Genomic DNA, 25,754 nt, shown 5'->3' on the forward strand with positions numbered 1-25,754 from the left:
TGCGCGCCCCGCCGCCCGGGGAAGCCATGCCGCCGGTGGCCCTGGGCCCGGGTGCGGGCCGTCGCTCGCACCGCTCGAGGGCCCACGGGTGGACCTTCTGTGTTTGTCCCCGCGGGGCCGCCGCGCCCGGCACCTTTGAGGCTGGTCTTTGGAGTGCTTCCCGGCAGCCCGGGGCTCTCGGGCGGGCGGCGTCGGCTCTCCCTGCCTGGCTCCGCCGACCCCCGCCTGGGCGAGGCGGACACGCCCGGGGGCGCAGCAGTGGTCGGCCGCTTCGTGGTCCGTCCGCATAAGCATTCAGGCCTTTGAAACGAAGTCGTTTTGTTTTGTGTTTTTTAAGCCTTCGCTATTTCGCAAGTCGGGTCACACGAGGTTTCAGAATCTAAAGAATTTGGAAAGGCGCATCTGGGAGTGGAAATGATCGTAAGGGCTTTGGCTGGCGGCTCTCATTTTTGCCAGGGGGCATGTTTCAAGTGGGTCGACTTGGTCGCTCGTCAAGTGCAGTACTTCTGACTTGCATTCTCTAGGAAAATAAAAGTCAGGGAAGCAAAAGTTGAAACGCGATCTAATCCTGCCAAGCCCACAGATCCTGTTTATCCCTTTCCAAGTTGATGTCCACATTTCTCCATGGCTTTTAAGTGGTGGTGAACTGTTTTGTTGTTGTTATTGTTTGTTTTTTTATTTACTTATTTTTTTAATTTCATGTTAGTTTCTGTGTGAACTTCATATTGGTTTTAGTAGCTGTGTTTCAGGACGTTGACTTGTTACACTATAATTTATGAAGTTACTGTCCGGTTGGAGGTTCAGGTTGTTTTCTATTTTCCCCTCGTTGTACACTTATTTGCAAATCACATTTTTTTGCATACAGATTTATGTTCTGTAGACTTGTTCCTGTAGAATAATGATTTCCAAGGGTAACACTGTTTTTCCTTTTCAGAAAACTGATTGGGAGGTAGCTATTAAAAGTATTAATAAAAAGAACTTGTCAAAATCACAACTACTGCTTGGGAAGGAAATTAAAATCTTAAAGGTATGTTCCTTTATGGAGTATTTCCTATGAGTTTAAAGTTTATTTTGAGTGAAGTAAACACATGATGACATCCTTTGCAATTTCGGTAGTTGGACCCAAGTTTGAGAATTTTCATCTGTTGCTCTCACTTTGGCATGCTCAGGTTTTCAAAACATTGCCTACTCTGAAGCTAATTTTAAGCATAGATGTTTCTGGCTCATGGCCAAAGCTTATTAGAAGGATTCTGTGAAGACTGACTTCAGCTTCTCATAATTTCATTTTTCTTTCTGTTGTGTTACATTTGAGAATAAGGCAGGAAGGTCCATCCTATAGATTGTTTATCCCTTTCATATTATAGTTAATTTTTTGGGAAAGTACTCTGGGCCTCTTTTTCCCTTAAAAATAGAAGAAAGTTACTTTCCTTGGGTGGACTTGTTAGATCACTCACATCCAATACTGTATAAGTCAGATGCTTTGAGGAAAAAAGGATTCCATGGTCAACTGAGTTTGGAAAAATCCTGTTTACTAAACGCTTCTTGGAGAGTCACAAAGCGTGCAGCTCATTAAAGTCTGGAAAATTCTGCAATGAAAACACTGACTTTGGTCACCTTAACCCAGTGTTTCTCAAAGTGAGGTAATCATAGAACCCTCATCTAACACAGCTTTTCTTAAAGTTATTCTCCTGTGGAGCCTGGAGGAGAAGGGATTGTAGCCTGGCTATCTTCCCTTTGGGGCGGGTGTGTGGGTGACATCCTGCTTTCTGTCTGTCTGTCTTTTCTGGTAGCACAAGATGCCTTATAGCAACAATCTCTAACAAAAAAAAGGAAAGGTATTCTGTGGAAAGCTCTTTGGTAGGAATTACAGTTCTTCCAGCTGAGAATTACATTTCCTTTCTTTCAGGCAGATAACGTGTTTTTTTGAAAAGCATGTTGGCATTTTATGCCTCTATTGCTGTTAGAAATTGTGATGAGAAGACTTAGAATGAATGAATATCTGTGGCCATCCTAACTAGAGCTTTTTTTTGTGAATGAAAGTACTCACTTTTTACTAAAAAATGATGGTGGTGGTTGGGGGGGGAGAAGAAATGTAGGCCCCCAACTAAAGTTTGATTAGCCACATTTCTTATTCTTTAATAGGTTGAATTGTTCTAGTAGAAGTGCGATATACTGGAAAATAGTATACATGTATATACCGTAAATTCTTATTTGCATTATTGGAATTATTGCATTATACTGAAATTATTACAGTACATACAAACATTTTAAATTCTCAATTTCCTTCACAGGAACTTCAGCATGAAAATATTGTCGCACTCTATGATGTTCAGGTATTTTATTTTGTATTTTTAAAAAAAGTTAAGATAGAGATTTGAATCTTTTTCCTATTTTTTCAAATATAAATGAATCTTTGTAGAAATTTAAAAATTGTCTTAATTCCTGTTGAAAAGACATAATAGCATGAGTTATATGTTATTCACTAAGAAATTGTCTAAAATAGCATAGAGTGGTAGGCTAAAGTTGTGTTACATGAGTAAATTGTTAACAATTGACAATATCCCGTTGGATAGTATTGATTTAGGCCAAGGAGAGAGAGATGGATATAAGATCTAGCCTCTCCATGATTAATATAGAAAGGACTATTGTGGACTATTAAAAAAATGAAATAGAACTTTTTCTTACTATGAAATAGGAAAGCAGCATTTGTAAATTGTGGCTATGGTAGAAAATAAAGAAAAACAAGGATACTGTGCATATATCCATATATATATATCTGGTGATTATAGATGTATGGCATACAGCAGAGTTGTATTTTATGTGGAGGTGGAAAGGCTGGGTTCTAAAGTCAGCTCTGTCTTTCTGTAGTCAAAATTTCCATAGGGAATCCTTTAAAGAGCCCAACTTTGGAGAAAATTAGTTTTCTTGGGGGGAGCACTAGATGGAATAGCTGACTTATGTCTAAGGGCCATATTGTATTTTTAAATATCCTCCTTTAAATACCTGAATCACACTTAGCTCGTGTCTTCACTGTGTGAGTCCCGGGGGCCTGAGCCCTACAGAGGGGCAGCCAGTCAGGCTTTCTCCATTGTCACCGCAGGGCGGCCTGGCGTGTGTGACTTATATGCTTGCTTTCTCTTGGTCGCCTCGTCCACACAGTTGCATTACGTGCAGTAAGTGGACACGTTACGTGATTCTGCCTGTGTATTTGGAGCTTAAACCTTTTCTGCACTCACCTGCGTTAGTCACGTTCACTTATTCTACAGGCTGTGACTGGCTGCCGTGTACTGGGCATTGTTTCAGTGCTAGGAACAAACGACGAATCAAAGGAAGTCCTTGCTGTCAGTGTGCTGGTTCTCACTAGGATGAGACGCTCTTGTGTGTAGTCATTTTTCATGTGCTTACTTTATACCATGAAGTATTTAGCTGGCCCTATGCTACAAGAGGTTTAGGTGCTTCTTATTACAGAAAAATGCTGTTAAGAATAATGGATACCTTCTGAACACTTTCTTGTTTAAGTGCAGTTTCTGGAATTGGAATTAGGGGTCAAACAGCATGTGCAGTTTAAAGTTTTTGATTGTACAGTATGATCGCTCTCTAAAAAATGAGCAGTTTAGACTCCCAGGCACAGAATACATGAGCGCAGTAGGATAGATTTTAGTATCTGTTAAGATAACACGTAATTTATTTCTTCAGTTGAGAAGTTCAAGGCAGTATAGCAAAAAAGGGGCAGAACTTTAAAGTCAAAACTAAGTTCCTCTCGTAGTTGCTGGGTAAAGTGTTGATTCTCCTCAGAACTGTGTAGTTTGTCTTAGTCTCTAGATAGAGGGCACCAACCGGTACTAGTCTGTGCCTAGTACAGAAATGGCTAAATAATAGTAACCCTTCCCTCCCCTTCCTGGAGAGGTGCAGAACACCCTGGCAGTTGCGGAGCAGTTTGTGTTTTCAAAGTAGAATACACTTAGATTTTTTTCTACCAAATTGAAAAGTATTTCTGAGTACCCGTTTAGTTGTAGAATGTGGTATTATTAGGGAGAACATACTAAAAAAACCCTGAATTATCAAATAGTCAGCAGCTTTAAGGTGATCACATTAACATGTTTTATTATTTTGTGCATTACATACTACTGGAACAAATTTATAAAAATAAACTTAAGAAAGTCAGTCAGTTGAGTGTAGTCTTGAGTTATTGACTCTCAAAGCTAGCCTCGACCGAAAGCTTTTGATTTGCTTTCTTAATTCTAATTACTCATCAGGGGTATAGTATACAGTAATACATTTTTAAAAGAATGATTTGACTTTGTTTTTTATTATTATTTTCCACTTTGAGCAGAGAGAGACAGAAAGAGAGAGAGGGAAAGTAAGAAAGCAAGCCACCAGATCCGGCACTCAAATTGTGGTTGGCCATGTAGAAGTCCAGCACCTTTAACCACCATGACACCTGCTGGTACCCCAGTACAGTAATTTTGACAACTTGAATTGAATGTCATTTTTATTGGCCATCAGTTTTTATTTTTTTGAGAGGTTTTCACTATAGGGAGCGTGCGCTTACCAGACAGACAGAGACATAGAGATAGAAAGCAAGAAATCACCCCCAAGGGGGATGGTCACGCTGCAATCCCTTCTCCTCCATTTTCCTCTCGGGATCTTGGGCACGCACGCACACGCGCCTGGCGTGAGTTTAAGCCACCGGGTCCGGGACGCGAACCACGGTCAACTACGTGGGAGTCCAGCGACATAGCCATTACACTAGCTGCTGATTCCCTTGGCCATCAGTTTTGAGATCCCTCTAAAGTTTAGGAATTGAGGACTTATAGACATTGATACTTTTTGACATTGTATAAATTGTGTTTCAGTTTATGCAACACTTAAAAATGCATTTTCCTTCTGATTACAAAAGTAATATGTGCACATAATTAAAATCAGTTGTCAGAAAGTTAAAAAGGAAATGGCAATTCTCAGACATAACCACTGTTTGGATTATTTCTTTTTCTTTTTCTTTTTTTTTGGAGTGGGGGAGAGGTTTTAACTATAGGGCGCGTGTGCTCGCCAGACAGAGAGAGACATAGAGACAGAAAGCGAGAAATCACCCCCCAGAGGGGATGGTCATGCCGCAATCCCTTCTCCTCCATTCTCCTCTCAGGATCTTGGGCACGCACGCACACGTGCCTGGTGTGAATTTTAAACCACTGGGTCTGGGACGCGAACCACGGTCGACTACGTGGGAATCCAGCAACATAGCCATTATGCTAACTGCTGGTTCCCTGGATTATTTCTTTTAGAACCTTCTAAATACACGTTAGTTAGTCTGTAACCCTTGTTTTTTTTCTATGGGGCATGTGCACTTGCTGGAGAGACAGAGACATAAAGCAAGAAACCACTCCCTCGCAGAAAGGAGTGTGTTCTCAGAAGGCTACACTGCAATCCCTTCTCCTCCATTCTCCTCTCGGGATTTTGGGTATGCACACGTGCCTGGTGTGTTTTGAGACACCAAGTCCGGGACTCGAACCATGGCCAACTATGTGGGAATCTAGCGATGCAACCATTATGCCATCTGTTAGTCCCTTTTATTTATTTATTTTGGAGAAGGTTTTTTTGCTATAGGGTATGTATGCTTGCCAGAAAGATAGAGAGAGAGAGATAAGGAGAGAGAGAGAGACAGACAGACAGACAGACAGACAGAAAGTGAGAAATCACTCCCCAGGGGAGTTGGCCACGCTGCAATCCCTTCTCCTCCATTCTCCTCAGGATCTTGGGCACACAGGCACACACGCCTGGTGTGAGTTTAAGTCACCGGGTCTGGGACTTGAACTGCTTTTGCCTACATAGGAGTCCAGTGATGTAGCCATTATGCTATCTGCTGGTCCCACCGTTTTTTCTTTAAGAGAGATTTTTCCTATAGGAGGGTGCGTGTGTGCTTGCTGGAAAGACAGAGAGAGAGAGAGAGACAGACGGACGGACAGACAGACAGACAGACAGACAGAAAGTGAGATCACACCCCTGCCCCGGTGGGGATGACCATTGCCACAGTCCTTCTCCTCCATTCTCCTCTCAGGATCTTGGGCATGCATGCACACAACACACGCCTTGTGTTAGTTTCAAGCTGCTGCATCCAGGACTCGAACCATGGTCAGCTATGTGGGAGTCCAGCAACTTAACCATTACACTATCTGCTGGTCCCAGTCTGTAACCACTTATACTTAGTTTTTAGAGCCTTTCATTGTGGTATACTTACTAGTAGGTTTGTAAAAAACTCAACTTGTTTTATTATGTTTACTGTATCTTAGATAACTTTTCATAGTCAGTATGATATTTTAGGGTTAAATGATTATTTTCTTAAAATCCACTTGTGACCACTTATTTTTCCTGTTAGAAACAGCGCTGTAGATAGAGAAAGCAGTGTACATATGCAGTCTTCAAAAAGTTTATGGAAAGTGCATTTTGTGAAGGAAATATATATGGATCTCAACTCTCTGCACCAAAATTAACCTGTACTTTAATTCCATTTTTCCCACAAACTTTTTGAAGTCCTTTTGTATATTTTTGCTTATTTTTATAGTGTGGCTGTAGAATAAATTTCTTGAAGTGTAATTGCTCGGTCAAAGATATTACCAGATTACCTTCCAAAAGGTTATACCAGTTCATCAGTTTATTTTGGCCCATAGTGACCTGTCTCTTTTATTTTTTAAAATTTCATGGACATATATCATCAGTTTTAATTTTTTTATTTCTTAAATTATTAGTGCATTGGCCATTTTGACCTTCCTATTTTGCTTGTCTTTTCAGATTTCTTCTGTGACTTTCCCATTGCTTGTTTTGTGATTCTGTCATGTTCATTTTCTCTTTGATTTCTTTGTGGTAGTATTTCCTGCACCAGTCAGTGAGGTGTATAGGAGACTAGTGTTGAACAAAATAGGAATGATCCTTGTCCTGGAGCTTACAGTGTACCAGGGAGAAGTATTGGAGGGGCTTGTAGGAAACAGTGTTGAGATTACGAGTGGAGCTAGGGAAGAGTCCCTGAAGAAATGAGGTTTAAACAGACGTGATCGTTGAGTGGGAGGAAGGTAGGCTAGGGGTCAGTAGAAGAACCAGTGAACTTCCCAAGGGGACAAAACCTTCTGTAAGGACACCAGACCGGAGGGCCAGCTAGTGATGTGGTTCAGGCGGCTGGATCTCTCATGGGTAACTGTGCGGTTTGAGTTCAAAAAACACATTAAGTAATCCCAAGGGAAGCATGGAGGAGAAGAAACTGGTGTGGCCATCCCTCCCGGGAGTGCTTCCTCACTTTCTCTCCTTCTGTCTCAGGTAAGTGTGCACACCCTATAGCAAGTGACAAAGACCACGGCCAGGAGAGGTCACTGAGCTTCGAGAACTGGAAAATGCTGGTATGACTGGAGTACGGGGATGAGACAGGCCATGTTCGATGAGGCTGTGGCGGTTAGCAGGGGCCAGAGGTGATTTTGACTTTATTTATTTATTTTAATTTGACCAGAGAGGGACTGAGAGAGAGAGAGAGAGGGAGAGAGAGAGGGAGAGGGAGAGGGAGAGAAAGGGAAAGTGAGAAAGCAAGCCGCCAGATCTGAGACTCAAAACTTGGTTGGCCGTGTAGGAGTCCAGCGCCTTGACCACTGTGCCTCCTACTGGCCCCGCCACATGTGGTCTTCAGTCTAAGGACAGTGCAAAGTCATTGAAAGATTTTAAAACAAGAGAGTGAGGCATAGATATATAAAATAAATAATAACAATATTAAAATAATATTTGGATGGCTATATATAATACAAGAGGGGTCGAAAGACATTTTACATTAAGGTAAGAGACTCGGGACCTACAGAAGTAAAAATTTTGGCGCCAGGTGGCATGATGGTAAAGGTACTGGACTCCCACATGGCCAGCCACGGTTCGAGTCCTGTACCTGACGACTTGTTTTCTCACATTCCCTTTCTCTCTCTCTCTCTGTCTCTGCCTGGTCAAATAAAAATAAATAAATAAATATTTTAAAAATTTTATTTATTTCCATTTGTTGTTATTTCTTAATTTGACCAGATCGTATGATTCTGGTTTTTGTGAATGAATGAATGAGTCTTCTCAAGAGGATTCAGAAGTAAGTGTAAGGGTGATAGAAATCAGGAAGTCAGGGACCGCCAGGTGGCATAATGATTACTGGACTCCCATGTAGTCGTCTAAGGCTCAAATCTTAGACCTAGCGGCTTGAAACTCACACAGGGTGTGTGGGCATGCCCTGGTGGGTGATTTCTCGCTTTCTATCTGTCTCTCTGGCCAGCGCACGCACCCTATACCAAAAATCTTTCAAAAACACAAAACAACCAAATAAACAAACAAGCGAAAATCTAAATCAAGGAAGTCAGGGGCCAGCAGATGGTGTAGTGGTTACATCACTGAACTCCCACATGGCTGACCACAGTTTGAGTCCTGGTCCTGGTGGCTTTAAAATCACGCCAGGTGTATGTGTCCAAGATCCCAGGAGGAGAGTGGAAGAGAAGGAATTGCAGCATGGCCAGCCCCCCTGGGGGAGGGATGATTTCTTACTTTCTCTTTCACTGTCTCTGTCTCTCCAGCAAGTGCATGTACCCTATAGCAAAAACATCAACAAAAAAAAAAAAAAAAAGAAAAAGGAAAAAAAAGGGAAAATGAGACCAGAGGTTGCCCCTTGGTGTAGTAAGGACTGACGGCAAAGGCTGATGCGGGGACTTTCTGGAGTGATGGAAACGTTCTGTAGTTTGACTGCAAGAGCCATTGTATGAGTGCATACTGGGCTCTCTGTATTGGTGGTTCTGCATCCACAGATTGAACCAACTGTGGATCGAAAAATATTCCAGCAAGAAATAAAATTGATCGCATTTGTACTGAGCATGTACAGACTTAATTTTTCCCAGGATGATTTACATAGTATTAGGGATTAGTAACCTAGACTTAGAGATGACTTACAGTAGAGGGAGGTTGTGTGTAGCTTATATGCAGATGCTAAGTCCTTCAGGGAAGGGCCTTGAGCACCTGGATTTGGTATTGGAGAGAGTTTCTGACCCAGTACCCTGCAGACACTGAGGGATGGCTGTGTGCATCTCACAGCCCATTGACGTGTACACTTAAGTCAGTGTCCAAACTATTCCACAGTAAAATACAAAATAAGATCATTGGCAAATAACAGTTTGAGAAGATATTTACAACGTAACAGAAAAAGGCCCATATTAAAAACATAAATCCTCTTACATACTGGTCAGGAAAAGACAATCCAAAGAGAAAATTAGCAGAGGATATAAATGTGTTGGTTCTCATGAGGGAAATAAAAATGGCTAATAAATGTATGAACATATACTCTTGAACAGTCAAGGAAATGGGAAGTAACAGTGGGGTGTCACTTTTTGCCCATTCCGTTGGTTAAACTAGAAAGTATGTGATTCTTACTGGTAGAGTAGGGGAGGAAGTATGTGGAATATTCTCAGGTGTCACTTGTAGAAATGTGACTTGTTAGAGCATTTTTTTTTTCTATAGGGCGCGTGCGCTCACCAGATAGAGACAGAGAGACAGAAAGCAAGAAATCACCCCCCAGGGGGGATGGCCACACCGCAGTCCCTTCTCCTCCATTCTCCTCTTGGTATCTTGGGCACGCACGCACATGCGCCCGGCGTGAGTTTTAAGCCACCGGGTCCAGGACGCGAACCGCGGTCGACTATGTGGGGGTCCAGTGACATAGCCATTACACTAACCGCTGGTTCCATTAGAGCATTTTTGAAGGCTGTCTGGCAGTATCTGTTTCTGCCCTTCTGTTTCCATCCCCCGTGAGAATATTCTCAACATTGCCATCAGAGTGATCCTGGCTGCATACTTAGCACCCTCCAACACAACGTGTACCATACTTCTTTTTTTAAATGATTTTATTTTAATTTTATTTATTCATTTATTTTAATTTGACCAGAGAGAGACACAGAGAGAGAGAGAGAAAGTGAGTTAGTAAGCCACCAGGTCCAGGACTTGAACCATGGTCGGCCATGTGGGAGTGTCCAGCGCTTTAACCACCATACCTGCTGGTCCCATGTGTGCCATACTTCTGTTCGTCGGCTCCCTTACGGCTTCCCCCTTAGAATTTAAACTTAAAGAGAATAGGACATTCAAAATCCTGAGAGAATTGTGGCATGGCCATCCCTCCTGGAGAGTGATTTCTCACTTGAGAGAGCGGAGAGAATAGGGCACTGAAATCTCTTTGCTTATACTGCTGGTGTATCGTCTTGTAATACAGAAGGTGGTTTGGGAACCAGCAGTTAGCGTAATGGCTATGTCGCTGGACTCCCACGTAGTCGACCGCGGTTCGCGTCCCGGACCCGGTGGCTTAAAACTCATGCCGGGCGTGTGTGCGTGCGTGCCCAAGATCCCGGGAGGAGAATGGAGGAGAAGGGATTGCGGCGTGACCATCCCCCCTGGGGGGTGATTTCTCGCTTTCTGTCTCTATGTCTCTCTCTGTCTGTCTGGCAAGCGCACGCGCCCTATAGTGAAAAAAAAAAAAAAAAACCTCTCAAAAGAAGGTAGTTTAAACCTATTGAGTGAAGAGGAATATTTTTTTTTATTAAAAAGAGATGTCCAGATTACTAAGCAACCCTGGAGTGGAAAAGAAATCCTTTTTACTATAGCAGCAACCCTAATTCTTGAAAGAGAGAGCGGGTTGCCAGGTCCAGGACTCGAACTGCAGTAGGCCATGTGGGAATCCAGCATTTTTAACCAAGACTCCACCTGCTGGCTCTATATAGTTATTTCTTAAAAAAGAATTAGAGAATGTGTATCTGGGTGAGAGAATGAGGGCATCCCTTTAGAAGGAGAGGACTGGATGGACTGGTGGGTGGTTAGGAGACAGAAATGATGGGGCTTGGGGACTTGGACCGTAGAGGGGAGGAGAAGAGAGAACCAGGGGCACACAGCACCATAGGAAAATGCGGTGCTCTACGAGACAGTCGCCCTCCTACGGGCGACTCTGAGTGTGCTGGGCATTCGCTTGCCCATGATCCCAGACTGGATGAAGGTTGGGAGTGGATCGTGGCATCGAAGTCCTGGTTTTGTGTGCTGAGGCCTCCTTGTGCATGCCAGATATGTGTGTCCGTGATCTGGGCTGTTTGAAGCTGGGGGCGAATCACAGAGTGAAGACCCTGTTGGGAGTATTGTCTCTCTCTCTCTCTTTGTCTCTCTCTTTCATGGAAGAAGTTTAAACTAAAAAGAAAAAAAAAATTCAGGAGTTAGGCAGTTTGAAGATTAAATGAGTTTCAGATTAAGTAGGTACTTAGCTATGGATAAATTTATAAATTTGTTTGAGATCAGTGTTATATTTTGAATATTTTTGCAACCTGTGGTATAATTAGTATAAGTACAGATTAAGGAAAAGTTTTCCCACAAACCTGTGTTGGTTCGTGTCAGGTCAGTGAGCCAGAACTGGCTTTCGTATGTTGTCTTTTCCATCAGTAGGGATTTTAAGAGCATGATCTGCTGTGGTCTGAACATTCGTGTCCCTCAAAGCTTCTTATGTTGAATTCTTCCTAAGGTGTAGTATTAGGAAGTGGGGTGGAGCCTCACGAATGGAATTAGTGCCCTTATAAAAGGAACCCAGAGCCTCCTGTGCCCCTTCCACTGTGTGAGATTATGGCGAGAAGACGGCTAACTGGACCAGAAGGCCCTCACCAGACACTGAATCTGACCATTCCTTTTTTTAAATTTTTTTTGCTAGAGGGCATGCATGCTTGCCAGAGGGGGAAGAAGAAAAGAGGAGAAAGTACCAGTGGTCGCTCTGCAGTCCCTTCTCCACCTCCCTCCTTTCAGGATGTTGGGCACATACATACACATCCTGCATGTTTTTCAAGCTTCAGGGGCTGAGGTCCCCACGGTCAGCCATGAGGGACTTGGCTTCCTTAACCACTAGAGAAGAGAGAACCAGGGGCACACAGCACCATAGGAAAATGCGGTGCTCTACGAGACAGTCGCCCTCCTACGGGCGACTCTGAGTGTGCTGGGCATTCGCTTGCCCATGATCCCAGACTGGATGAAGGTTGGGAGTGGATCGTGGCATCGAAGTCCTGGTTTTGTGTGCTGAGGCCTCCTTGTGCATGCCAGATATGTGTGTCCGTGATCTGGGCTGTTTGAAGCTGGGGGCGAATCACAGAGTGAAGACCCTGTTGGGAGTATTGTCTCTCTCTCTCTCTTTGTCTCTCTCTTTCATGGAAGAAGTTTAAACTAAAAAGAAAAAAAAAATTCAGGAGTTAGGCAGTTTGAAGATTAAATGAGTTTCAGATTAAGTAGGTACTTAGCTATGGATAAATTTATAAATTTGTTTGAGATCAGTGTTATATTTTGAATATTTTTGCAACCTGTGGTATAATTAGTATAAGTACAGATTAAGGAAAAGTTTTCCCACAAACCTGTGTTGGTTCGTGTCAGGTCAGTGAGCCAGAACTGGCTTTCGTATGTTGTCTTTTCCATCAGTAGGGATTTTAAGAGCATGATCTGCTGTGGTCTGAACATTCGTGTCCCTCAAAGCTTCTTATGTTGAATTCTTCCTAAGGTGTAGTATTAGGAAGTGGGGTGGAGCCTCACGAATGGAATTAGTGCCCTTATAAAAGGAACCCAGAGCCTCCTGTGCCCCTTCCACTGTGTGAGATTATGGCGAGAAGACGGCTAACTGGACCAGAAGGCCCTCACCAGACACTGAATCTGACCATTCCTTTTTTTAAATTTTTTTTGCTAGAGGGCATGCATGCTTGCCAGAGGGGGAAGAAGAAAAGAGGAGAAAGTACCAGTGGTCGCTCTGCAGTCCCTTCTCCACCTCCCTCCTTTCAGGATGTTGGGCACATACATACACATCCTGCATGTTTTTCAAGCTTCAGGGGCTGAGGTCCCCACGGTCAGCCATGAGGGACTTGGCTTCCTTAACCACTAGGTAATGGAGCAGCCCTGAGAAAGGGCCTGTTTCTTGATGCACTTTCCAGTGTCCCAAACTGAGAGAGAGAAAGTTCTGTTACCAGCCCACCCAGTCTAGGTAGTTTGTTACTGGCAGCTTGAGTGGACTAGGAAGTGATCTGTAGGAGGAGCCCTGGATGTGAACAAGGAAACCTGGTCTTAGGGTATGTATTTTACGGCAGACTTGATGTAGGATCTGAACAAGCCACGTCTTTTCCCATGTGAACGCCGCCTCCTTACTAAGTAGGGGTGACATTTCCGACTCTGCTTACTCATACGATGTTGGGAGGCTGTCTGGTGCCAGGTAACCACAAGGGAAACAGGCTGGAGAATTGTCGGCCTGGCATTTCTTCCCTCATTCCTGTGAAATAACCCACACATCCTGAGGAGTGGAGGGTGAATTAAGAAATAAAGCAGAGCAGTGTGGGGATGTGAGTCTTAGGAACCAGAATTTTTTATAGTCTTTCCTTTGTCATCGATGTATTTCTTTTCTACTGCTTTGTTCATATTGTTTTCTCTATTTCCGTTTCTTGGCATCTGAAATCTGGAGCCAGCCACCTACTCATGGTGACTTTAAATTTAATTAATTAATTAATTAATTTTAGTCATCGGAGAGTATGTGCACTTCTCAGAGTGAGAGAGAGGGAGAAAGTACCCCCTACACATGGGGCATGGTCATGCCATAACCCCTTCCCTTCCATTTCTCCATCCTGTTGGGATTTGGGCACACACACAATGTACACCTGCCCGGGTGTCTTTCAGGCTGTTGAGGCCTGAATTCAGACTGGGCAGTCAGCCATGTGGGATCCAGGTCCCTTAACCACCAGGCCATGGGACTAGCCTTATCTTTTTTTTTAATTGTTGTTGTAGTTCTTCCTACAGGGTGTGTGGTGTGTGCTTGCCAAAGACAGAATTGAGAGAGTTAGAGAGGGAAAGTGAAAAATCACTCTCCAGAGGAAATGGCCATGCTGCAGTGCATTCTCTTCCATTCTTCTCTTGAGATTTTGGATACATACACAAGTGCCCAACATGGTTTTCAGCCCTCTAGGTCCAGAACTTGAACCCCTCAGTTGGCTTTGTGGGTTCTGGCGCGTAAACCTCCATGCCACCTGCCGGCCTCTCTGTATTGTGTGTGTGTGCGTGTGTGTGTGTGTGTGTGTGTGTGTGTATAAATATATATCTACTTGTTATTATTTGTTAATTATTTTTTAATTTGACCAGAAAGAGACAGACAGAGAAAGGGGAAGTGAGAAAGAAAGCCACCGGGTCCAGGACTCGAACCATGATCAGCCATATGGGAATCCAGAGCCTTTAACCACCATGCCACCTGCCAGCTCCCCCTGTATATATTTTTTAAAATTAGAAATGTCATAGACCCTCAGTGTAAAACATTTCAAATGCTCTAGAAGTAAATAAAACAAAAATAGATGCTCTCTTCTTACATGTCTTTATTTCCTTTTTCCAGAAGAAACCATTGTTGTGTGTTCTTCAAGACTTTGACTTTTGGGGACCAGCAGTTAGCGTAATGGCTATGTTGCTGGACTCCCATGTAGTCGACCATGGTTCGAGTCCCGGGCCCAGTGACCTAAAACTCACGCCAGGTACGTGTGCGTGCGTGCCCAAGATCCTGAGAGGAGAACGGAGGAGAAGGGATTATGGCATGGCCATTCCCCCTGGGGGGTGATTTCTTGCTCTCTGTCTCTCTGGCAAGTGTATGTGCCCTATAGCAAACAAAACAAAACAAAACAAAAAAACCTCAAAAAGAAAGACTTAGACTTTTTAAAATTATTATTATTATTTATTTTTTTGCCATGGGTGTGTGCACTCTCACTGGAGAGAGACAAAGAGGGAAAGTGAGAACTCACACTCCCCTCCTCCACCACCTCCCTCGGTGGGGGACAGCCATGCAGTCCCTTCTCCTCCATTCTCCTCTTGGGATTTTGGGCATGCCATGCACACGTGCCCACTGTTTTCAAGCTGCCAGGTTAAGAACTCGAACTGCAGTCGGCTCTATGGGAGTCCAGGGCTGTAACTGCCATATCACCTGCTGCTCCCCTCCCTACCCCCCGATTTTGATTAATTACATTGTCACTTGAGAATTTCTTTGTGGGAAAGTTTTTAATTACAATTTGGTTTCTTTAATAGAAAACGAATCTTTTCAAATTCTCTATTTTTTGTCAGTTTGTGTAGTTTGTTTTTCACTAAAGTGGTTTTTTTTTTTTTTGCCATAGGGCACATAGGTTGCTGAAGAGACAGAGGGAGGGAGAGTGAGAAGTCACTTCCTGAGGGGAGGTGGGGAGGTGGCCGTACTACAATCTGTTCTTCTGGGATCTTGAGCACACACACACACATGTTTGGTGTGATGTTTAAGCCTCTTGGTCCAGGACTTGAGCCACTTTCAGTCATGTGGGAGCCCAGCGCCTTAACCACCATGCCACCTGCTGGCACCAACACCAAAGTGTGTTCTAATTTGTTGATTTCATGTGAATTCATGTGCTGACACACAATTGTTTACGGTGATGATGCACTTTGTCCTGTAGGAAGCAGATTTATCTCTGCTATTACGGAGCATAAGTAGGGAGATGATAGAATGAAGTTCCTCTGTCTTTAGTCTTGTTGATGGAGGTGCTAGGGAGAGTGGAAAGGAGGGTTTCTCCATGTTAGGCCAGGAGGCTGTGCAGGTGTGGCACCGTGGCCGCCCCTTTGGTGTGGCTCTCAGCTGATGTGGGCGTCTCTCGGGTCTCTGATGCTGCAGGTGTCTCCTGAGCGAGCGCTTACCTGCTGCTCCAGTGCCATTTGGGTTTCAGTTTGTCTGGATGACTTCATTGGTTCTGTTAAAAAAGAGCACTTTTTCTTCTGCTCTTTTCTTGCTCTTGTGATTACTCATGCTCCAGATTACTTCAGTGCTGTTTTTTTTTAAAAAAAAAAAAAAAAAGAAAGAAAGAAAGAAAGAAAAAGTGTACTACTTTGTAAAGAGGGCTCGTGACGGGGGCTGCTCAAGAGAGAATGAGGCCAGCCTGTGGCGTGGTGGTCGGGATAGCTGGACCCCATGTGGCTGACCATACGGTTTGAGTCCTGAACTTGGAGGCTTGAGAAACATGCCAGGCACGTGTGCGCCAAGGATTCCAGAAAGAGGGAGAAATGGAGGAGAAGGCATTGTGGCATGACCATTCCCCTAGGAGGTGCTTTCTGCCTTCCCTCTCTTTCTCACTGCATGTGCTCTCTGGCAAAATTTAAAAAGAGAAAGAAAGAATAAATAAATAAATCTGTAGAGATTTTCATCGCCCTGAGGGTAGGCAGGAAGGTTTGCATGAGTAGGCAGGATGTCAAAATATTTGTTACATTTGTAATTTATTGAATGAACAATTGAATGAGTGAGTGAAGAAAACTGAGTGTTATCTGTACTCCAAAACTGTGAATACTGAGTCATTTATGACTATTTTGCCACTTCATAAGAATTCCCAGCTCTTTTTCCTTCAGTAGTTTGGATATATTGCTATTGCGTGATGAAACAAAAGTGATGAGAGATAATATTTTGTGCTTTATAAAGAAGAAGAAAATATTAAAAAAAAAATTTTTTTTTAACTTTATTTATTTATATTTCTTAATTTGACCCCAGAGGGACAGAGTGAGAGAGAGAGAGAAAGTGAGAAAGCAAGCTGCCAGGTCCAGGACTCAAACCATGGTCAGCCATGTGGGAGTCCAGCGCCCTTAACCACCACGCCACCTGCCGGCCCCAAGAAGAAAATGTTTTTCAAGTTGTCAGTGTTTAAAGATTTCTCCGTATTTTTAGGGATTCTAGACTATGTCTGTCTGAATTTGATCAGGTTTTGTGGAAAATTATCTAGTTCAAAGTAGAGATGATGTAATTCTTAGACACAGAGTTTTTGTCGTTTTTGTCTCCGATGTGAGGAGTGTTTATTTCTTACAGACTTGCTCTCCCACCTGCTGGGAGCTGGCTGTTCCGCCTCCCTCCCGATGAGCTTGGGCGTGCTGCTGTGGGGAGCCCTGCCTGTGCTCAGGCTTGCAGCCACAGGCTGGCTGGCCCTGGGTGGGAGGTCCTGCTGACCCTGCTGCAGCAGAGCTGGGAGAGTGAACCCCTGGGCTCAGAGCTCACGTAGGATGTGTTTCAGTTTTTACCCAGTCCTCGGTGAACTAAATCACTAAGTCACTAAAGCAGTAATTGAACATTCAGGTCTTGAATTCAAGGGAGTCCAGCCCCTCGGTTGATGTGGGGAGTCAGGGCTGTGGCAGTCCCTCGGTTGTTCCTCCCTGTGTGCAAGGGCTTTAGGCTAGCTGTCAAGAACCACTGCGCTGTAGTGTTAATCTGATACTTCAGTAAAATCCAGTAAAAATCAGCTAGTATAAAGATGAAATAAAAAAGGGCCTCCAAATAGATGTCCAAAGTGATTTTTTTTTTTTTTTTTTTTAGTTTTTTTTTTAGGGCATGTATGCTCACTGAAGAGAGAGAGAGACACCCTCCCCCCTCCAGGGTGTGGTCATGCTGCAAGCTCTTCTCCGTTTTTCTGTTCCTTTAGTATTTGGGGCATGTACAGTCATGTACCTGGCATGTTTCTCAAGCTGTTGGGGCTGGGATTTGAACTGCAGTCAGCCATGTGGGATCTAGCTCTCTGCACTGGAAGCTTAACCACTACATTACAGTCCTGGCTTTTTTTTTTTTTTTTTTTTTTAATTTTAGAAAGCTCATGGAGAGAGAAAGAGCACGAGGGAGTGTGCTGCACCCTGTGGCCTGGCCCCCAAAAGGGTTTTTTTGTTTGTTTGTTTGTTTGTTTTTTGAGAGATTTTCACTGTAGGGCGCGTGCGCTCGCCAAACAGACAGAGAGACATAGAGACAGAAAGCAAGAAATCACCCCCCAGGGGGGATGGTCACGCCGCAATCCCTTCTCCTCCATTCTCCTCTCGGGATCTTGGGCACGCACGCACACGCGCCCGGCGTGAGTTTTAAGCCACCGGGTCCGGGACACGAACCGCGGTTGACTACGTGGAAGTCCAGCGACATAGCCATTACGCTAACTGCTGGTTCCCCCCAAAAGGGTTTTTTTTATTAGGTTCAGCACATGAAATTATTTTGTCAAATTGCTGTAAGCCTTCTCAGATTCTTAACTCTTACCTTAAACTGCACCTGGAGCAGTGCTATTCCAGGCGTCCTCCTGCTCGCCTCCTCTCCTTGCCCCCAAGAGCACCTCATCCTTGTAGGGCCTTAGTGGAGCCAGCCGCGCGCTCTTGGAAGAGCTGTATTCGGGACATGTGTGCTCACTGGTTCAGGTTAAGGCACGGAGAAGCCCAGTTTAAAATGTGGGTGACACTGTCGTTATTGACGAGCCCCCAGTCGGGCTGTTACCCAAGCAGCAGACCTGGAGTTACTGTATCTGAATCCGAGAGACTTTGAAGAGTCCCCAAATCAGTTCCCTAAAATCTTGAAACATGTCTTGGCAACATGTGATGGCATGTCTTCTCCTTGCCAGTAACTCCTTGACTATGCAATTACCCCAAATAAGCCTAAATACCAGAAAAGTGAGAAACCTGAGCATCCTGGGTCTTGTGCTCCAGAAATCAGGCTGTGCATTCAGTGTTGCTAAGGAGGATTAAAAGTCATTTGCTGCTCAGGAACCAGCAGTTAGCGTAATGGCTATGTCGCTGGACTCCCACGTAGTCGACCACGGTTTGCAAACCGGACCTGGTGGCTTAAAACTCATGCCGGGCATGTGTGCATGCATGCCCAAGATCCCGAGAGGAGAATGGAGGAGAAGGGATTGCGGTGTGACCATCCCCACGGGGGGTGATTTCTTGCTTTCTGTCTCTATGTCTCTCTCTGTCTGTCTAGCGAGCACACGCGCCCTATAGCGAAAACCTCTCAAAAAAAAAAAAAAAAAAAAAAAGTCATTTGCTGCTCCAAATCAGACTTTTCAAATGTGAGTGCTTTCCTAAGGTTCAGAGAACCCTTCATTTTTCACAAATGGTAAATTTACCATGTTTTTTGTCTTGGATGTTGTTATAGGTCAGTGATAGCCAAAGGAATCACTCTTTAGGTCCTTTCCATAAACAGAAGTGAACTTCTTGATGACTACATTGATGTTATCAAAATTTGATGTGGCTTTGAAGAGGAGATGTTGAAATCATTATGTTGGGAATCTTAATTTCACTTTCTAATACATTTTGTGATTTCATTATACCAATTTAATAATGAACAAGTATATTTTTATTATCATTTAGAAATTTGTATTTTGATGTTTTTCCTTAATCTAAATGATATTTAATATGTTTACTTTTCAGGAATTACCTAATTCTGTCTTTCTGGTGATGGAGGTATGTTGTGTACAACTTCTGTCTAATTTATTTCAAATTCCTTTGGATTAATAAGTACTTTAAAATTGACAATAAGTTATTACTTGAAAGTTTGAACATAAGTCATGATCTAGATTCTCTTATAAATAATATAAAATTTAAAAAATTTGATGTTTTTAGACTAGGCTTTTTTTGGCTTTTGTTAGTTTGGTTTTTCATTTTTGCCAGAGGAGCACATGTGCCTGCTGGAGAGACAGAGAGACAGAGAGAATGCGAGAAAGCACGGGAGATGGCCAAGCCACAATCCCTCCTCCATTTCTCCCTCCTTTTGTGGTTTAAGCATGCACACATATGTGCCTGTTGTGTTTCTCAAGCTACCAGGTCTGGGACTCAAACTGCACAGTTTGGCCATTTTGGATCCAGCCTCCTGAACCACCACTACACAGATTGTTCCGAGACTAGATTTTTTTTTTCCCCTTAATTGCTAGAGGGCGCATGCTCTCACCAGACAGAGACAGAGAAGAGGGAAAGTGAGAAAACACCCCTCAGGAGTGATGGGAATGCCACAGTCCCTCCTCTGTCTCTCCGTTGGGATTTTGGGCATGAACACAAGCTTAGTATGTCTTTGAGATCTCACAGTCAGCCGTGTGGGGTCCAGCCACATTAACTACCATGCTATCTGCTGGCCCTAGATTGTTCTAAGTTTATTTTATTCATGATAGAGGGTGTGGGTACATGCACAAGAGAAAGAGAAAGAGAGAGAGCCTCACCAGCAGGGTCTGGTCATGCCATAATTCCCTTCTCCCAGCCCTGTAGCTCATCAAGATCTTCGACACACATGTATGTGCCTGGCATGTTTTAGGTCACTTGGAATAAGGACCGAAACCCTTGTCCAGCTCAATGGCTTCCAGCACTGAGTTCAGTGCGCAGCTGGCTATGCCATCAGGCTGGGCCTGCACTTGATTTATATTTAGGAAGTGACTTTTTAATTATAATATACTGAGAATGTATTGAATTCATCTTGAACCTATATCCTTATTTTTAATTACTTTTTCTTTCTTATGTCAGTATTGCAATGGTGGAGACCTGGCAGATTATTTGCAAGGTAATTTTGTGTGTGTGTCAGTGTTCAGTAAAGGTAGGACTGCAGCCTGTTCATTCCTGACAGGTACTCTTGAAATACTCTTCTCCTGTCTCCTGCACTTGTATAGAAATATTCAATAAATATTGATGTATTTAACTTGTCACTTTGCTGACCAACTCTTGTTTGTTGTGGTTTTGTTCTTAAACCTTACTCGTGTATAAGTACTTAACTTTTTACCGGCCTCTCTGACAGCTTTTGAGACATGGGTGATCTTCCCAGGGGAGGAGAAACCAATAGGACTTCTCTTTCTTTCTTTCTTTCTTATTTATTTATTTATTTATTTATTTATTTATTTATTTTTGGAGGATGTTTTTGCTATAGGGCGCATGCTCTCACCAGAAAGACAGAGAGAGAGACAGAGAGACAGAAAGTGAGAAATCACCCCCCAGGGAGGATGGCCACGCTGCAATCCCTTCTCCATTCTCCTCTCAGGATCTTGGGCACTTACACACATGTGCCCGGCGTGAGTTTAAGCCACTGGGTCCAGGACTTGAACCGCAGTTGACCATATGGGAGTCCAGTAACATAGCCATTAGGCTAACTGCTGGTCCCCAGGACCTCTCTTTCAAAAGGCTGCACTGGTTGCCATCATCCATGAACCTTTAATATTGTGCATTTCTTTCAAAATGAAAAAATCATAATGGAAGAAAGTATCCAAGAAATCTTTCTTGTAATTAAAACAAAACACCCAGCATCACCATAAGGGGTAAGAGGTATAACATTAAAGTTATTGTGGCATAAAGTGAGGGAGAGAGAAAGCACCCCTCAATGAGGTGTGGTCATAATGCAGTCATGTTTCCTCCGGTTTTCCATCCTGTCAGGCCACTGGGTCTGGGATTCAAACCGAGGTCGGCCTTGTGGGATCTGGCTTCCTATGTGCAGGGCTTAACCACTGCACTACAGGGCTGGCCCCAACTTGTGTCCCTCTAAGTATTTACTTTTTAATGGTGCTGCAGTAAATGAGGCCAGCCTTGACTTGTTCAGCACAGAAAAGATGCAGGGGAAACATGCAGAAAGACAGTACAAGACTACTTCATTCGGCCTATAAACAGATGATGGCATTTGATGAGGAAAGCGCCGAGACTGCAACGAAAACTCACAGAGAAGGTATGGACAGGTTTCAGAAGAAAACATGTAAAAAGGTTGTTTCACCAGTAATCAGGGAGCACAGTTCAGAGTGAGACTTTAAAAATCTCTACAGTATGGAGCACAGCAGTCCTTCTCTGGTCTGTGGTTTCACTTTCTGGTTTCAGATACCTGCTGTTGACATGATCTAAAAATAGTACAGTAAGATACAGTACAGTAAGATAGTTTGAGAGAGACCGCATTCATATGATTTTTGTTATGGTACGTTGTTATAATTGTTCTATTTTTTTGTTGTGGTTAATCTATTCCTGTGCTCAATTTATCAATTAATCTATATCATTGGTATTCATGTATAGGAAAAGCCAATATCAGGCATTCACTGGGGTCTTGGAATGTGTCCCCCACTGGGTATTACAAATTCTATAAATAAGGGAATTATAAATGCAGGCAGAGCTCCCTGTAAGCCCTTCTGCAGTCCCATTCCTGTCTCTACCCTAGAGATAACTGTTGCCTTACATTTGGTGATTGAGAAAAAAAATCTGTTAAGTAAAAAAAAAAGAGTCAGTTATTAGTAGACAGAATGCAGGGAACTGGCACTTTCACTCACTGCCAGTGGGAGGGAATTGAGTTAGAAAGCACCTTGCTGTGCCCTCTTGTCTCCTTCTGAGTGTTGAGTCCCTTGACCTCCTTAGTGTCCCAGTGAGCACACCTTCACTGGGTCAGACGAGGGGCACTGACAGCACAGAGCCCTCACTAGGCAGTTCGTTTCATTAGCAGGGGTGCTGCTGATGTAGTAGTGTGGCAGAGTCAGCGCCAGCAGCAGCCCTGTCCCGTGGAGCCCCGCATTTGACATTCTGGAGCAGCGTAATTGGGACATGCCACCGAGCGGTGACAAGCTTAGGGACTTGGACGTCGGAGTCAGCCTGAGCACGTGGGCTTCTGGTTCCAGTGCCTACATCACTCCCTTGCTGTGAGATTTTGTTTTTGACCTCTTGGTCTCCCTGCCATAGTCCAGGGAATCTCTTGTGGTTTGCAAACGTTTCTAAAAGGCATGTCAAAGAAATTCTGGTCCTTAGGAATTGTAGCAACTGAACACATGGGGCTCTAAAAATGTGGCAGATAGGGATGTGTAAGAGTGAAATGCGGGACCACGGATGGTGAAATGGTTACGAAATGGACTCCCATGTAGTCGTCTGCGGTTCGAGTCCTGGACCTGGTGGCTTAAAACTCAAACCGGGCATATATGCATATGTGCCTAAGATCCTGAAAGGATAGTAGAGGAGAAGGGATTGCGGTGTGGCCATCCCCCCGGGGGCTGATTTCTCGCTTTCTGTCTCTCAGTCTTTCTCCGTCTCTCCAGTGAGCGCATGTGCCCTATAGCAAAAATCTCTACAAAAACAAATAACGAAAGAGTAAAACACACACTAGAGTTTGAATACTTAATCAGAAAAACGTGATTAGATTTCTTTTTTAGGTTTTTGCCATAGGGCCCATGCTCTTGCCAGAGACAGAGGAAAAGTGAGCAGTCACCTCCCCAGGGGATAGTCAAACCACAGTCCTGTCTCCAGTTTGCTTTCTGGATTTTGGGCATGCATGCACATGCACTGGCATGTTTTTCAAGGCAGGGGGTCCAGGGCTCAAACTGCAAAGTTGACCATGTAGGATCCAGTACCTTCACCACCATGCCACCTGTTGGTCCCACTTTTCGCTTTTTAAAATGCAGCCACTAGGGTACTCCCATATGACCAACTGTGGTTTGAGTCCCAGACCTGGCAACTTGAAAGTCATGGCAGATGCGTGTGTGGGCATGCCCAGAATTCTGGGAGGAGGAGGAGGGATTGCTGTGTGGCCACCCCTGGGGGGGTGATGTCTCACTTTCTCCTCTCCCAGTCTGTGTCTGGTGACCACCCATGCTCTATGGCAAAAAAACCTGAAAAAAATAAAAATAAAAAATAAATCTTAAAAAAATGTAGCCTGTAGAAGATAAGTTACATGTGTGGCTCACGTTACATTTCTGTTGGCGAGCACTGGTCTGAGAGGTCTGGAATGTCTCTGAGGGCGGGTGCATTGTATTACAGTGTGGTCATTTAGTCCGTCCTTTAGGCACGAGGGAGTGTGCATGAGCCAGCACACCCCCCAGTGCAGCCCAGCCCCGTCACACCACAGTCCTCCTTCCTCCAGTTCGCCATTTCACCAGGGCACACAAGCGTGTGCGTTCACAGCCATCGTGTGCTTTTCAAGCCCCTGGAGCTGGGGCTCTAACTCTGGTTGGCTATGTGGGATCCAGCACAACTGCTGCGCTGCAGGGCCAGTCTCATGGTTTTTCAGTTTACTCTGATGAATAAAAATGCCTTTCATGTTTTCAAAAGGTAGAAAGTAAATTCTATCAACTGTAGTTTGTTTGAAGTAGAACACCTTCTAAGCTATTAGTAAGTTGTACTTTATTGTCACTTGTAGTTACAAGTGTGGCAGTTATGGGGAAGCCTACTTTCTCAGTGTTAACTTGCTCAGGAACGCATTTGAGGGAGTTGGGATGTTGGAAATACCTTTACAATTTTGTTTTTAATGTGAGAATTGCAGTTCCTGGGATTATGTTGAAAGCTGATACATTTTTACTATAGCATGTGCTCATGAACGAATTATGACATTTCTCCCCATGGGAATAGTTTTAGAATTTGGATTCTGAATTGGATAAACTTTATGTACGTCCATTAGTACGTCATGGGGCAAAGACATAAGCACTTGCAGTCATTTTAAAGTAGCAAAATTATTCTAAGCTCTAAAATGGAAATTCTGTAAGTGAATGAAATGGGAAAAAATATACTAGCCATTTTAGTTATCGCAATGTGATTTAAGCAATATGTTACAAAAACAAAATCCCAGTAATTTGACTCACCCACACATAAGCAAAAATATATGTTGGTATCTGCAAGGAAGCAGATCTTGGAAGAATTCACTCCAAATGCTTAACAGTGTTTATCTCCAAGGGACAGGTTATAGAAGATTTTGCTCTTTTAAATTTTTTTTACAGTGAGCCTCAGGTAAAGAACCCAAAAATTATAAAAGGAGAGAGATAGGTTAAAAACAGCCCTTACAGAAAAAAAGCATTGCTTTTAACCAAGGAGATTTATTTGTTTTGACAATGTTAAGGACATTAAATGTCCCTTAACACGTCATCAAAAATGATTTTTAAACCGTATTTCACTTGTTTCAGGTATTATTAGTTTTATTTTTCTTAAGTACAAATGGAAAAGTCAAACATATTCTAAGAATTACATGGACATAAGTATGCTCACAAAGGGTTAAAAAAGCTTCTGGATAGTGAATCCTTTGAGTAGATTCAAAGAATTATACTTGTGACTTTGACATCAATGAAAGGTCTTTATTTGTGTACTTTCTGTGTTTAAGTGTATATTAGGTACTTTCTCTAAAGTCTTCTTTAATTATTTTTTTCTCATTTGCCAGAGGGTCTGTGTGCCTGCCAGATAGAGAGAGGGAGAAAGCACCCTCCAGTGGGGTGTGGTCATGCCGTAACCCCTTCTCCATCTTTCTGTCTTGTGGGACTTAGGGAACGCACACACACGGCTGTTGTGTTTTCAAGCCACTGGGGCTGAAATTCCAACTGTGGTTGGTCATGTGGGATCCCACTTCCTATACACTGCACAACTGAGCCAACCCTAAATGTTTTTTCTTGTTTAATTATCATAACAGCCTCATGTGGTTAGTCTCTTATTAGGCTTTTATAGATGAGGATGTGGGCACAGAGGGGTCGTCTTCCCGGTCATGCAGTGAGCAGAGGAGCTGGGTTTTGAGCCAAGATAGCCTGACTCCAGACCAGGCTGTTGGCTGTTACATGATCCAGCCTGCACAGAAGTGCCCCAGCTCCACTGGGTCGTGACCACCCCTAAATGATTTTATGTTCCCTCTATGTAGTAGTGAGATAGCTTAAAATACTTCTGAAAGGTGTTGGGACCAGCAGTTAGCATAATGGCTATGTCGCTGGACTCCCATGTAGTCGACCGTGGTTTGAGTCCTGGACCCAGTGGCTTAAACTCACCGGGTGTATGTGCGTGCATGCCCAAGATCTGAGAGGAGAACGGAGGAGAAGGGATTGTGGCGTGGGCATCCCCCCGGGGGGGTGATTTCTCGCTTTCTGTCTCGCTGTCTTTCTGGTGAGTACACACGCCCTATAGCAAAAACCTCCCCAAAAAAGAAATACTTCTGAAAGGTGTCTGTAGTTATAAAAGATCCTGTGGTGGGATGGGGG

The 25,754-nt window shown here is 43.6% G+C and overlaps 1 protein-coding gene across 2 annotated transcripts in view; it reads left to right on the forward strand.

The window, feature by feature from the left end:
- Positions 1 to 934: 934 nt before the first annotated feature.
- ULK2 (unc-51 like autophagy activating kinase 2) overlaps positions 935 to 25,754 on the forward strand; it is a gene marked incomplete at its 5' end in the record, with an annotated part of 92,814 nt that continues 67,994 nt past the window's right edge. For both annotated transcript variants that reach the window (XM_027773702.1, XM_027773703.1), the window contains 4 exon segments: positions 935 to 1,027; positions 2,292 to 2,333; positions 19,246 to 19,278; positions 20,326 to 20,362. In XM_027773702.1, the coding sequence (XP_027629503.1) occupies positions 935 to 1,027; positions 2,292 to 2,333; positions 19,246 to 19,278; positions 20,326 to 20,362 (205 nt within the window).

This window comes from Tupaia chinensis, unplaced genomic scaffold (assembly GCF_000334495.1).
Source record: "Tupaia chinensis unplaced genomic scaffold, TupChi_1.0 Scaffold000365_1, whole genome shotgun sequence".
Taxonomy (NCBI): domain Eukaryota; kingdom Metazoa; phylum Chordata; class Mammalia; order Scandentia; family Tupaiidae; genus Tupaia; species Tupaia belangeri.